Here is a 15,290-nt window from a genome sequence, read left to right on the forward strand (position 1 = left end):
GCTCGATGAGGCCCTGGGCAACCTGGTCTAGTTGGGGGTGTCCCTGCTGACTGCAGGGGGGTCGGACTAGATGGCCTTTGGAGGTCCCTTCTGGCCTAGGCAATTCTATGATTCTATGAAAAAGCTATCTGATCCACCTCCCCACCCCAGAACTGGCCCAGCTCTGCACCCAAACTGGAGTTTGGTCAAACTGGAGATGTTTGACAAGTACTTAAAAGCACTAACAATCCCACCCCTGCCCTCAGCAGCCTATTCCAGCCCTACCCTAGACTTAGAGAGTTCTTCTTCCTTCTCATCTGTTTCCCTTCACATCTCCTCCCAGCCTCAGGGGACACGGGAGACAGCTCTGCTTCCTCTCTGCTGCACGGCTGATGCCTTAATCACATCCCTCTGGTGAGGTCTCCAGAATAAATGGCTTTGTGCCTCCTTAGCCACCCTAACACAAGGCACGGTGGCATCAGGAGCTGCAGACAGGAGACACCCAGCCATCCCCACCAGAGAAAACTCAACTATGCTATTCCCAGCCACCGGCTTGTTCAGGAAAGAGCCAGACAGTCCCGTCCCCCCCCTCGAGCTGTCTAGCATTTAGCAGTAGGAAGGCGAATTAAGCCACCAAAATCATTTTACTGTGGGGTTGAGCAGATTGATCTCCAGATGTATGGCGTGGCATCCCTGGGCCGGAAGCATCACTTTGTCCCTGCTGAAATCAGTGGTAAACCGGCCACAGTAGGGTCAGGAGCCATTATCCCCAGCAGCTCTCTTATCGAGCTGATAAAAGCTCTGCCTCTTATCATTCCCTTGCTGTCCTGATCTTCTCTTTTCTTTCCCCTCCCCCCCCTTGATGTTTTTAACTCATTTGATATTTTTATAATCGCCGAAGCAGCAAGCAGACAATTTGATTTAGGAATTGCACGCAGCAGCAAGCTCCCTCAGCCAGATCTGGTTTGGATTCCTCCGTGCTGGGGATTCCCTGCTCCCATACTCATCCTCTCCAAGCCTGGAAGGGACCGAAGGCAGCCAGAGGAGGCACAGACACATTGCTATTGCCTTCAGCACAACAGCCACCACCCAACCCCTACCAGCCACCTGCTCAGCTGGGGTTTAAGGTGACAGTGACAGACACCGTCACATCCAAGATGTAAAAAGAGTAAAAGATCTTTTTCTTTTAATAGACGTTTCAAATATTCACACTGGAAACTGCAGAAAGGCTTTTGCGTCTCGTATTTGGAAGGTAAAATGCCAGGAAGGGAACCGCAGCAAACGACCTACAGAATTGAATATCACATTTCAGGAGAGCATTTCATCTTCAGCAAGCCCTTCTGAATTAGCAATTTTGTACTCAATCTCGTAGCCTAAGCCCTCTAAAATAAAAGCTACGGGTAGCCCATGTGAATTTAAATCACCTATTATCTGGGTACTTCACATCCTGGACTGTTTAGATCCTCACAAACTGCATTAGCAAATGAAGAATGTTATTTTCTTTCTTTTTTTTTTTTTTTGTGTGGTTGTTTTGGCCCCACTACTCTAACAAAGGCATTGTAAATCCAGTTGAAAGCTGTGTGCCTTATTAAGTCTCAGCATGCCATATTTACTTATCACTCCCTTCCAGATGCTAGGTAGACAGAGGAAGATGCAAGCAGTTCAGATCAGCACGGGGATAAAGAGAAAAAGACATTTCAACAATTCGGAGGTATTGGAGGGAAGCAAAAGGGAAATTATTTTCAAGTCGTTGCCACTGCTGAGGAGCGAGTGGATCAATGGAAATAAGAGCTTGAGGAATAAATCCCCCACCACCACTGCAAGCACAGGCAGCTTTCCCAGCCCCGCTGCCGGTGAGGGACACTGGGATCGCAACACAGAGGGAAAGGGACTTCTCCAGGTGTGGGAAGGAAAAGCAACATGGATTTGGCCTCACGGTGACAACCACGACCTTGAGAAAGCCGCCTCTTGCCGTTCGTGCCCAGGCTGAGCCCCTTCTCCATGGGGTGCCCTGGGACATCCCTTCCCACACAAAGCTCGGCTTGAAGGTCTCCAGCAGGAGCTGCCCCTTCAACCAACTTCTCTGACCCCACCGAGGTGGGACCTTGGCCTGGCATCAGGCCAAAGGGGAGGGGGCAGAACCTAAGACTGGAGATGAGGAGAGGGTTCTTCACTGTGAGGGTGGTGGAGCACTGGAACAGGTTGCCCAGGGAGGTGGTTGAGGCCCCATCCCTGGAGATATTCAAGGAGAGGCTCAACGAGGCCCTGGGCAACCTGGTCTAGTTGGGGGTGTCCCTGCTGACTGCGGGGGGGTGGGACTAGATGACCTTTGGAGGTCCCTTCCGGCCTGGGCAATTCTATGATTCTAAGTAAAAGGGGTGCTAAGGCAGAAGGTGGCATCAATGACGGTCTCCGAGGACCTTTTGAAGGCTGGATCGCCCTCCCCTAGGAGGAGATAAAGGCTGCCACACTCCACTGCAGCACTGCCCTGTGTTACCAACTCTGCTGTGAAACCAGTTTAAACATCACCTTTCACTCCGCAACTGCAAACCCTCAGCAGACTGATTAAATCCAGGTTTCTAAATAAACATCCCCGGATGAGAGAGGGGTCGCATCACGCTTATCCTTTAAAGAATGCCACAAAGATGCAGCTTCAGGCTACAGATTTTCATAAAAATGCGACTTCATCCTTCATCCACCTCCTCTCTCAATTTCAAGGAAGACATTGATGATCATACGATGGTTCCTCTTCTCTTATTCCCCTTTGATAAGCAAAAAATTACAAGTTGGCCACCACTTGGCCTTCCAAGTACCACCACTGGCATTTGAACTGGCACTCACTGAAACAAAAGCCGCTGCTTGTCTCGGAGATGTCATTTCAGGCTCTTTGCAAACTCAGGCAAACGTTAATTACCATCGCAGTGACACCAACCTTCACTGCCCAGCAAACCCAGACCTCAGTTTTACTGCAAAACCGATACTAAACACTGAATTCCTCGTAGCAGACAACTACAAAGAAGAGATCCTCCTAAGGCAAGGGACCACAGTAAATCAAGCAGGGAAATTTCACTGAATTTCACTGAATTTTTAGAGTTGGAAGGGACCCTAGAGATCATCTAGTCCAACTCCCCTGCTGAAGCAGGATTGCCTAGAGCTAGAGCATCTTACTCAGGACTGCACCCAGGAGGGTCTTGAAGATCTCCCTGCTGAAACCAGGAGACCAGAAAGGCTGGGAAATAAGGGCCCTTAAAAGAAAGGAGGAGTGGAGGGTGATGATAGCTCCATGTGAGACGGGCTAGCCCTTCTCCTGCCTCTCTCCACCACCAATTCACAGAAAGCTTTAAAATCACTCACTTGGCTCCAGGTTCATTTCGCACGGAGCCCTTTGCCTTGATCTTCTGCCCCTTCCCCCCTCCTCCCAGGAGTCTCCTCAAAAGTACACTTGGAATAGCTTCTGCGTGCTACAAAACATCTCTATCAGGGCCGGGCTGAATTTTAAAGGAGTTAATTTCAGTAATGCAATAACTCACCGTCCTGTCATATTTCATATTATTCAATGAGCATTAATTCAGTCTCCGCTGAGCATCGGTAATGAATTTTGCAAACCTCACAGACTGAACTTGTATCGCCTGAAAATATTGCATTGCTAACAGCGAAAAAGAGCAAGAGGACAAGACAGAGTAAGCCGTGCCGTGGTTTTATATGCTTCTCGCTTCCTCCTTCCTCTCAGATTATCTATTAATAAGCCCGAAGGACACACAAATGTAAGTATTCCCGTCTGTTGTTTATTTGCCAGGCGGTTCCACAAGGGTTTCCAATTAGGCAGGGGCTGCCAGACCATAACGCCAGGACACCGGGGAACGCAGGGTGGCACGAGAACACCCACACTCTACAACCGGAGCCGCCAAACAGCGCTGCGTAAATCAGCAGCAGCAGCAGCAAGAGCAACTAATTGGAAATGTTGCCCAGCAGAAAAATTAGCATTTCGTTATTTGTAACGCCAAGTGCCAATAAACAAAGAGACACGTCAGCTCTTTATTTACTCTCTGACAGCCCAATGGGGTGGCACATTCCCAAATGACGGCGAGACGACGGGAAACAGCTCATTTTTCAAGAGAGGGCCGCCTGGCACATGGCATTTCAGCCCCCGACGACTCACGTGGCCCTTTCATTTAGGGCTTCGCTGCAATTTCACTCCCGTGAATCGGGAATGACTTCACTCAAGTCAGGCTGAACTCCAGGGAAGAGGAGAATCAAAGCAAGAGATTTACATCCACGTCAGGAGGGCTCTCCGACCCCCAGAGAGGGGTTTGGACCTGTATCCCGGGTCTCTGGGTTATCCACAATCCCTGTGGATGGTGGAACAGCAGAGATGGTTCACATGCAGCGTTCATAAACCTTCCACAACTGAAAGGCAGGTACTGGAATAACAGAAGCACAGAACTGTAGGGGTTGGAAGGGACCTCTGGAGATCATCTAGTCCAACCCCCTGCCAGAGCAGGGTCACCCAGAGCAGGTCCTACAGGAACGTGTCCAGGTGGGTTTGAATGTCTCCTAAGAAGGAGATTCCACCACCTCCCTGGGCAGCCTCTTCCAAGGCTCTGCCACCCTCACAGGAACGAAGTTCCTACTCGTGTTTAGGTAGAACTTCCTGTGTTCAAGTAACCCCCCACACCAGGACAGATTGGGGGTGACCTGCCTGAGAGCAAGTCTGTAGAGAGACACCTGGGAGTCCTGGTGGACAATAGGATGCCCATGAGCCAGCAATGGGCCCTTGTGGCCAAGAAGGCCAGTGGTCTCCTGGGGGGCATTAAAAAGAGCATGGCCACCAAGTCAGGGGAGGTCATCCTCCCCTTCTGCTCTGCCCTGGGGAGGCCCCATCTGGAGCACTGGGACCAGTTCTGGGCTCCCCAGTTCCAGAAGGACAAGGAACTGCTGGAGAGGGGACAGCAGAGGGCTACAGAGATGATCAAGGGCTGGAGGAAAGGCTGAGAGCCCTGGGGCTGGAGAAGAGCAGACTGAGGGGGACCTCATCAATGCTCATCAGTATCTAAAGAGCAGGTGTCAAGAGGATGAGGCCAGACTTTTCTCAGTGGTTCCCAGTGACAGGACAAGGGCATCGGGCACAAATTGGAACATGGGAAATTCCACCTAAACCTGAGGAGGAAGTTCTTTGCTGTGAGGGTGGCAGAGCCCTGGCAGAGGCTGCCCAGGGAGGTGGTGGAGTCTCCTTCTCTGGAGACATTCAAACCCACCTGGACACTTTCCTGTGGGACCTGCTCTGGGTGGACCTGCTTTGCAGGGAGTTGCACCAGATGATCTCCAGAGGTCCCTTCCAGCCCCTACAGTTCTGTGATTCTGCATGTGAGGAACTGCAAGCCCAACGCAGGTGGACTTTACAGAACCATTTCCCTCAGCCTGGCTCTTTGCTAAGGGGTTCTCAAGGGTGCCCTGTGCCTCTCAACCGCGCTCCTGATGCATTTCTAGCTGAGCCACAGCACTCAGACTGCGCTGACTCACACTCCAGCAAGTACCAGACAAAATGTTCCCTTTGTACAAAAGTCCAATTCTGCTGCGTAAACCCCCACGTGCTCCTCCCCGATGCCCTGCACAACCCCTGCAAGGAGCACAACAGTCAGTTCAGCAGAAACCATCAATGAAGCTGCTCAAGGGTGAGACAAGGGACAAACTGGTGGACACTGGTGCTCTTTGGGGTTCTCTCACCTTCCCTCTATTTGCAGTGATGTCCAAGTGTTGACCTGCTGCCTCTCTAAACCTGAAGAGCAGCACTTTGCCCTTCACGAACACCGATTTACCTCTGCCACCCCCAAAAGGAACACTAATTAATACTAATAAATCACATTAAAAGGCACCAGTGGACTCTGCAAAGCCTATCTCGGTGAGATTAAGTTCTTGTGTCAGTTGGGTAGTTTGGAGAACTGCCCTAGGCCAACATAATTTTTACCCTAAATATTAATGATGTTAAATAATTTCTCAGTCCCTCCAAAGGAACAGATTATTCCACAAGCACTGGGAGCCAGAGACCACAGGGCATTGCCTCTTTAGTTATCTGTACCCATGCTGTCTGAGGATAGCACAAAGTGTTAAACTAAAGCTAGACAGCAAGTGAAAGATGAAAAAAAAAGCTATACCCAATGAGAGCTTGGACCTCCGGCCTGGTGCAGAAATAAAACGTGGCTCGGAGCTATCCCCTTACCTTGCCTCTCCAACAAAGCCATGTGAAGAATCAGAATGGTTTAGGCTGGGAGGGATCTTAAAGATCATCTAGTTCCAGTGCAATTGGCAGGGACATATGGAGCCCCCTCTGCTGGGAGGGGGGGCTGAGAGAGTTGGGGGGTTCAGCCTGGAGAAGAGAAGGCTCCAGGGAGACCTTGGGGACCCTTCCAGTCCCTCAAGGGGCTCCAGGAAAGCTGGGGAAGGACTCTGGATCAGGGAGGGGAGCCCTAGGAGGAGGGGGAAGGGTTTGACCCTGAAAGAGAGGAGATGGAGCTGAGATGTGGGGAAGAACTTGTTTGGTGGGAGGGTGGTGAGAGCCTGGCCCAGGTTGGCCAGAGAAGCTGTGGCTGCCCCATCCCTGGAGGGGTTCAAGGGCAGGTTGGAGGGGGCTTGGAGCAATCTGGTGTGGTGGGAGGTGTCCCTGCCCAGGGCAGGGGTGGCACTGGGTGCTCTTTAAAGTCCCTTCCAGCCCAAACCATTCTATGATTATATGTCTCAAAGTCACCTGCAGCACACCAACCTCCCGCTGAGCCAATGACATCTAGAGCTCGGTGTGTCCGTGCTGAGCTGGCTCCATGCCCTCTGCACAGCCTTCCCTCTCCCCCCGACGCGCAGCTGGATGCCAGGCAAACATCCTGATGGACAGCACGGCTGCCAAGTGTGAAAATTGAGGGTATGGAAAAGCACCATCTTTCCTCCAGCCCCAAGTGAGGCAGAGAAGTGACTGCCAGCTGGGAAAAAGAAAAGCTCTTTGGGTCTATTTGCTCCTTTAATATTTTCCATGATAATTAAACCCCTACCACTGAGTAGAGAGATGCAAAGGATCTTAACACCCAGTCCAGCCCATCAGCCCCTGCTGCAGTGGCTGAGAGCAAGGTCAAGATGTGACCGACAGCAGAACTGCCTGACCCCAGCCTGGAACAGACCTCACTGGGATATAACCAGTCTGTAAGAATAACGACAGCTTTAGGGACAACATTCTGCTGCCTCACTGCTGTGTCCAACATGAGGACACAGGGAGTTCTTGTGGACAACAGGACAACCATGAGCCAGCAATGGGCCCTTGTGGCCAAGAAGGCCAATGGCATCCTGGGGGGCATCAGGAAGAGTGTGACCAGCAGGTGGAGGGAGGTCATCCTGCCCCTCTGCTCTGCCCTGGGGAGGCCCCATCTGGAGCACTGGGACCAGTTCTGGGCTCCCCAGTTCCAGAAGGACAGGGAACTGCTGGAGAGGGGACAGCAGAGGCTACAAACATGATGAGGGGCCTGGAGCATCTCCCTTCCGAGGAGAGGCTGAGGGACTTGGGTCTTCTTAGTCTGGAGAAGAGAAGGCTGAGGGGGGATCTGGTCAATGCTTATAAATACTTCAAGGGAGGGTGTCAGGAGGACAGGGCCGGTCTTTTTTCAGTGGTGCCCAGGGACAGGACAAGAGGAAATGGGCACAAACTTGAGTAGAAGAAGTTCCACCTAAACATGAGGAGGAACTTCTTCACTGTGAGAGTGGTAGAGCCCTGGAAGAGGTTGCCCAGGGAGGTGGTGGAGTCTCCTTCTCTGGAGACATTCCAAACCCGCCTGGACATGTTCCTGTGGGACCTGCTCTAGGTAGACCCACTCCGGTGCGGGGGTTGGAGTAGATGATCTCCAGAGATCCCTTCCAACCCCATATGATTCTATGATTCTATGACAGACATTGAAGTGACTCCAGTTTTCCAAGGGTAGCGGTCCTCACTCTGATCAGACCCAACTTCAAGTCCTCCAAATAATGGGTCACTTTTAAACAGACCTTTGTATTTACAGTGAGTGGAATAAACCCATAATTATGCAGCAATGGACAGAATCCAGAAAGCAACACCTTGAGAGGTGCCCCACCACAGAGACTCTTCTCATCCCTGAAGCCCAGAGACATTAAATGTTCCCCCGCTGAAGGATAAAAACAGCCTGAACCAAGTAAGAGCCTCCAGCCTATGAGAGCATAATCTTCACCATGAGGAAAGAGTTTCCCCTGCTTCTAGATCCAGCGCAACCCCACTGAACCCAGGACAAGTTCCTCAAAACCCAGACCAGATGCCCTGTTCTGAATCCAGCCCTGCATGTTCACCTTCCACTGAAGGCACCAACCTCTTGGGACCTCCAATCTCACCTTGTTCTCCTCCGGGGTGAAAAGGACGCGAAAAGTTAAAGGCATGCCAGGTGCTACCTTATGGCACACATCCCTGGGGCTGATCAACTTGAAATAAGGTGAGCTCTCCAAGACAACCTTCACCATCCGAGGAACCTGCAAGAAAGATGTGAAACTATAATTTTGCCACTCACGGAAACTTGAGAAGAGACCTGGCTGTTCCCTGGTGACATCCTTCCTTAACCACTTTCCCAAAGCACTTTGAGCTCTTGAGGCACCTGCATATAATGCACAAGGGTGGACTTGTGGGAGGGGAGATTTAGATTAGATACTAGAAAGAAATTCTTTACAGTGAGGGTGGTAAGACACTGGAACAGGTTGCCCAGGGAGGTCGTGGATGCCCCATCCCTGGAGGTGTTCAAGGCCAGGCTGGATGGGGCTTTGGGCAACCTGGTCTAGTGGGAGGAGGTGTCCCTGCCCATGGCAGAAGGGTTGGAATTAGATGATCTTTAAAGGTCCCTTCCAACCCAAACCATTCTATGATTCTATGACTTGAATCCCTTCTGCCTGGGCAAAACAGCTCTAGGCCAGAGGCAGGAGGTCAATGCCTTGCTGTGAAGGAATCACAAAGTGAGTAAGACATCACCAGTATGGAGACAGAACACCCAAACCAAGTCATCCCCATGTTCAACAAGCCCAAAGAACCTTATTGCTTCTGCATGCAAAACTCCGTGCAGTCACACCTCGACGTGGGGGGGATGTTTTTTTTTTTTTGAAGGCAAAGCAGTATTTGTCAGAGTGGGGCAAGGAAAATGTTCCTTTCTAACACACTGGGTTTGAGTGGGGCAATGAAGCTGCAGAGTCATCCAGGCAGACCAGGAGAGGAGCCCACAGACACCGTAGCCGTACTGGGAATAAAAGCAAGCTGAAGAAGAGCAAGAGGAGGAACACAGGAAAACAAAACCTCAGAAACAAGGAGATGGCTAAGAGAATTTAAAGGGGGCTGTAAAGAAGCAAGGGAGAAACGCAATACTCTACAAGGAAAGGCTGATGCAGGAGACAAGAGCAGTCAACTTACCAAAATGATGGAAAGCCAGACGGCCCCCCAGGCTGTGCCTATCAATTATGGGCTTCAAAGGCATTTTCTGTCTTGACATACACGACTGGCACTGACTCACAGTGTGGTTTCATTATTAAAAGCCAATCTTGGCTCTCAGGAGGCTCTTGCTGCCTGGTGAGTGCAGCCAGGCAGCTGCCAGTGCGGGAAAGCCAGATTTCTGGGTATTTCTGCCCACATCCAGTCGACCCTGCAGGCACCTGGGTGCAAGTTTCTGCCCTCTGGGACACCACGAGCACAGACAGAGCAAGCAGGCATCTTCCAGTACGGCCCTGAACACCAAATCTCATCTCACAGAGTCTATTTTGACTGACAGGCAGCTTCACTGATAAACAACAAACCCACAGGAGGCTTGGGAAAAATGGAGATTTGTTCTGCACCACCCACCCGAGCCCAACAACCCATGGCCACGGCGTTCCTGGACTCTCCAAACACCCTTTGCTCCCAGAAGTGCCCTGGGGGAGCACGTTCCAGGAGCCAATTTCACCCTGGTCACAGAGCCCCTTGGGAGATGAACACACATGGCGAAGACCTTCAGCAAAAGCAACACAGAACATCTCTAAGGATGGTGAGGAGCAGCCCGGAGACAGAAAAGCAGTTTACGAACACACAGGTAAGAGCAATAAGTATAGAGCAAAGCACTTCTGTATCTGAATGAATACCGAGCTTATTTGGAATATACTTTGCCTTTAGCTGGATTTTTATGGAGCAGACAACCTCACTAAGAACCCGGGAAGCTGGTGAGAAAAACTTTGAGACAGAGCACACTGTTGTTTTTCTCCTGGACATGACCAAAAGCAAGCAAAATTAGACTATAACAACTTCTCTTGGGATTATCATCTCTATCTTTGTGTACTTAAACACGCCAAGGATTTTCCTTAGAGCTGATCTTACTTTTACGCAGGTGCTGTCCCATGGTTGAGGTCTTACTGGCTTCAAAACAAATTCATTTTGGAAAAAACATCAGCAGTTCACACATTGCCTCCCCTTTACAGGGCACACAAATCCCAAGGTGCAGCTGTAGAAGTTTATTTTATTTATTTTTTTTTACCGGGAATGGCAGAAATGTTGATGCAGATGTTCTTTTCCACTTGAGGAAGCACGAACAGAGCAAATTAACTGTCTGCCTGGTGGCTGGTACTTGGCAAAGACAAACATTTTGAAGTGCCACATGGATAACAGAGCAGCTGAAGCCAAAAGACTTTAGTGGGAAGGAAGCGGAGCCGTAGGAAGAGAGAAACTGAGGCACATTTTAATCAGGAAAGAGGATACCTACAGCACAAAGAGTGCCCAGAACCAGTGTGGGCCACACCAGTGGTATCCCTTGGGCACAGGCATCCACACTGCACCTTTCCAACAGTCCCGAGCTAAAGGCCAGACCAGGAATGGCACAATACTCTCTGCGAATAACTGAGGGACCACATCTGCATCCTTTCTCACCAAAGGGTCTTCCATTTTCAACCATGTCCCTGTCAAAACCTGTTATCTCAGAATATACTTCAGCTTCGCCTGCAGTTCTTCCACCTGCAATATGCCTCCAAAGCTTTTTTTTGTCTACCTGTTGGTTTCCCCCAAGGGGTAGATTTGGAGAGGGGGTGAATTCACCTGCTCTTGTGTGCCATTCCACTTTCCCATCCTGCCCCCCTCTCACACATACACTTTACTATTCGCTATCTTTAATTACACCTTTCTTTTTTTCTGACCTTTCTCTGCTTCCAGTGCACTTGCTGTTAGGTGTCAAGAGAAACCCTTGCGTCTACAATGTTCTCTCCCAGGGCACTTTCTAACTCAGCTCTTTTCCTCTCTCCTTGTCTTTTCCCACCAGCTTGCTCTTGGCACATGCCTCGTTCCAGCAAATGTTTCCCCTGCCGAAATTCAAAAGGTCTCAATTTTCCTCTTTACAGCGGAACAAAATTGCTGACATTTTTCAACTTTTCCCTTCTCAACTTTCTTGGGAAATCTCAAAGTGATCACAGTTGTTTGTTGGTTTTTTGTTTTTTTTTTTTTCAAGTAAAGGTGGAGACCTTCAAGAGCGCATTACTCTGGATGGGCTCTGGTTCTCCATGGGGAAAGCAGGAAGCCACCTTGTCTTAGAAAAACCTCAACTGAACTGAATTAAGCTTAGCAGGAGCCTAAAGTGGCACCTAAAAGCCTCCCACTGCTGCTGCTAAATCAGTCTGTTTCCACTGCTGTTTCAAAACACCTTTCCTGGAGAGCTAATGCCACTAATTATAACTTATTCCAGCATAAAGAGGAGAAGACTCATCCCCTGTGCTTTGACAGTGAGCTGCACAGAGGCAGTGATGCCCTGCCAGAGACCAAGATCAACCCAGGAGCCACCAGGACGTGGGGTACACTCGAGGTAAAGCATGAAAAGCAGGTAAGAACCGCACAGCCCTCACTGTTCCCATCAATCCAGGGCTTCCAAGGGGAAGGATGCTGACTAGGAAAGCTCCTTTGGGTTACATACCACCAACGCGTAGCCAAAATCAGGGGGAGAATCCCCAGCACAGGAAAACTTCTACCACCTTGCAAAATGAAGGTGGTGAGGTATTTTTTTATTCCAGGTGTGCTGCCCTCTTCCAGGGGTGTTAAACCTCCGCGTCCCAGCGCTTACCTTGTCAATGTTCCTCAGGATCAGTGGCACTTCGTAGACCTCGCAGGGGACGTAGCTCTGAAACACCACCTCTGAGGGGAAAGGCTGAAACAAGCTCTGTTCCAGGTCAACTGTGGAGAACTGGAGAGGCAAAAGAGAGCGGTGAGAGGTTCAGCTGCTGGGAGGAAGATTCAGGAATGAGAGTCCTACACTGGTTCCTGGTGACATACAGTCTGGGGGTGAGTACACCTGCCCAGCTCACACCAGGGAAACAGTAACTCACCCATCTGCATTCTGAACTGACCCAAAGTTTCTGGACCACATTGCCCAGGCTCAAGCCAAGAACCTTTTTTGGTAGATGTTTCTCCAGGTCTCCTTCTCCAAAAATGTTACCTCCAAGCAGAGCCTTCTGCTGATATGATCACACAGCTCCAAAGAGCCATGAGCACTCGTGGAGCAAGCAAAACCCAAAAACTTACATGAGATTCCACGGGAAACAATTTTGGGATGATCTTTACTCCAAGACAGGCAGAGTCCTACACGTTCCCAAATATCTTTTCTTGGATATATAGCCCAGAAACCAGTAAGAGTACAGCACCAGAGGAGGTAAGGCCAGAAAGAAAGTAACCCAGTTGTTAGATAAAAGACAAATGAGGTGAATGCTGGATGGTGAAAGGTTCAGCAATTTTTCCAGCATTACTGGGAAATTTGAGTAAGACTGGATTTGGTATCTGCACCAGCAGGTCCAGAGCAGTCACGGTCACGCCGTGGCCGGCAGCTCCAGCACATGGCCAGTTATTTCTGCACGTTCCTGACCTCCTGTGCTGTTTAGAACAATCCTTAACCAATTTGTTACATGACTCTCACTGGCAATTCTCCACCCTACAGCCTGCCTCAGTGGTCTACCCACTCTGAACTGTGTCTTATACTGAGCCCTGTAAGAAAAGCAGCTTTGAACATAGATCTAAGTAAGTGTTGGTCCAGATAAAGTGGATCCACTCCCCTCTGCCCCTCTATATTGGCAGACTGCAAAAATCTAACACTCAACAAGGGTCCCGCATGGTGTTTCAACCCAAAGCATTCATGCAATTGGGTTTGTCAAATCTTGACAATCTTCAAAAGGCCAGGCTGGATGGGGCTTGGAGCAACCTGGTCTGGTGGGAGGTGTCCCTGCCCAGGGCAGGGGGCTTGGAACCCAATAATCTTTAAGGTCCCTTCCAACCCCAACCATTCTATGATTCTGTAATTGACTAATTGCCATAGGGTCTACAGCCTTCAAAGGCTGCCATCACTGAGGGAGTCATGACCAGAGGCATTTGGCAGTGACCACCCCAAAGCAAGACGTGGCTATTTCAGCAGGAGGATGGCAAATGGCAAGCTCATGCCTTTGCGTCCTGCCCCAGCATCGTGTTTTAGTGACAGCAGCTGAACTCCAGCAGAGGTTATTTATATCAACTTAGCACAGATCAGGACTTCAACGTCTCACCAGGGAAAAATGTTGTGCCTTTCCCCCAACAGAAGGAACTCCACCACCATCGGTTTGAAAGGACAACCAGGACCTAGTCACCAAGGTATTTAGATAAACTGGAGGCAAGCCTGTCACAAGCCCGCGCCCTCCTCAAATGTCACATCAAAACAGCAAGGAAAAGGGCAGGAAAAGGCTACCTTCTGATGAGAGCTTTCACTCATGTCTAGGAGCTGGATAATCCGGGGCTGCCGCATCTCCCGAGTGCTGGCCAACCTCTGCTCGGTGGTGAGAGACATCTCCTTTAGGAAGGCAGAGGGAGTCAGCTGAAATGCAAAACATCAGCAAGAGCTACAGAAACGGCTTTGTTCAGAAAGGCTTTTCTTGTTCAAGTGCCAGTGATGAATAATTTGTGACCACAGCTACTAGGATAATCCTGGAAGTCCCGTAAGTTACCTGCTGAAATATTTAACATCAGTAAATTAATGATATAGAGCGGAATACACATGCTCTAACCAAGTGGCTCTGTCCCATTAGCTTCTCCATCGTGATTCGACGTGACATGTCTGGGGATTTCTGCTCTTTGGGCATTTACTTCTTCTTTAGTTTTGCTGGATTGAGCCAGTGACCTTTGAAGAGAGCAGGGAGGAGTTATCAGAAATCCCCCAACTCCGTCCTTGCACGATGCTCACAACCAACACGCACGTGGAGATGTCACTGCTGGATGAGTCAGAGGAAAGCAGAAAAGCAGCCACTGTGCCAAGAGTGAGGTGGGGAGGAATGGGTCCAAGTTTTAGTTATCTCTTTTTAATTAGCTATTGTTTTCTCTCTGTTCTGGCCTCACAGACCCCCTCCACAGAAGCATACGGAGATACCTCCTTGACAGAGGAGCCTCAGCACAAGGTTGTCTCCAAGTCAGCTGAGCTCCAGTCAGCAAAGGGGATGTTTGTGGATGAGAAGGAAGAATTGCCCTGAGTCCACCGCTGTCTGCAGGGCTGGATCTGTGCTCTACACACAGTATGAGATAAAACAACTGGTTTGGAATCTGTTCTGTCTGGGACCAGCCACATCTCTCAATTCCTCGGGCAGGTATGGCCAGAGCAGCAAGTATGCCTATGTGACAGAAGATATTACTGCCCAGTGAATTCATTTAGCTGGGCTCCAGTGGCACACGCAGGCAAGACTCTGGATTTTCCCAGCACACAGTGCATCCCTCGCTGCATCAGGACAGCTACCCCCAACTGAACGAGGGCATCAAGGGAATGGGGAGGTGGTGTCCAGCTTCACCGAGCTACAGGACAACAGGAGGGGAAGGCAGGGGAGGGACAGAGGGGGAGTTTCCAGCCTTAACACAGCTCCTGCCCAGCCACAGCAGGTACTTACAGTTACAGGCTCCTCTTCCTCCCTGACCACCATCGGATTATGAGGTGCTACCGCTTTGCTCTGGAACTTATCATCCATTTTGGAAGATGCCACGACCCGATGGCTCTTGCCAGTGGCCATGTCTCAGCTCACCTGGAAGGAGAAAGAGTGGGACTTTGAAAATCCAGAATCCCATTCATGGCAGACCCAAAGGACACATCTCCAGGCTGTGGCACCTTTCCTAAGTGGAACACATAATGCCTTCCCACCCTCTTCCGTGATTACACCATATTTAAATGGCAGAGTTAAGATTCATAGAAATAAAACCCCAACACAAACGTTTCTTGAGCCAAAACCACCTTCTGCTGTGGGTACAGTCCCACGAGCCACAAACACGCCAGGGCCTGATGGCATTT

At 50.0% G+C, this 15,290-nt stretch overlaps 1 protein-coding gene across 1 annotated transcript in view; it reads right to left on the bottom strand.

The window, feature by feature from the left end:
- Nucleotides 1-15,015, bottom strand: part of HYDIN (HYDIN, axonemal central pair apparatus protein) — a 176,929-nt gene extending 161,914 nt beyond the window's left edge. The window contains exons 1-4 of the mRNA XM_014960757.1: nucleotides 14,896-15,015; nucleotides 13,713-13,838; nucleotides 12,069-12,188; nucleotides 8,356-8,490 (exon numbers count right to left, since the gene is read on the bottom strand). Coding sequence (XP_014816243.1) covers nucleotides 8,356-8,490; nucleotides 12,069-12,188; nucleotides 13,713-13,838; nucleotides 14,896-15,015 — 501 coding nt within the window. The remainder of the gene's footprint in view (nucleotides 1-8,355; nucleotides 8,491-12,068; nucleotides 12,189-13,712; nucleotides 13,839-14,895) is intronic.
- Between the last annotated feature and the right edge of the window lie 275 nt (nucleotides 15,016-15,290).

This window comes from Calidris pugnax, unplaced genomic scaffold (genome assembly GCF_001431845.1).
Source record: "Calidris pugnax isolate Ruff unplaced genomic scaffold, ASM143184v1 scaffold347, whole genome shotgun sequence".
NCBI classification, from domain to species: domain Eukaryota; kingdom Metazoa; phylum Chordata; class Aves; order Charadriiformes; family Scolopacidae; genus Calidris; species Calidris pugnax.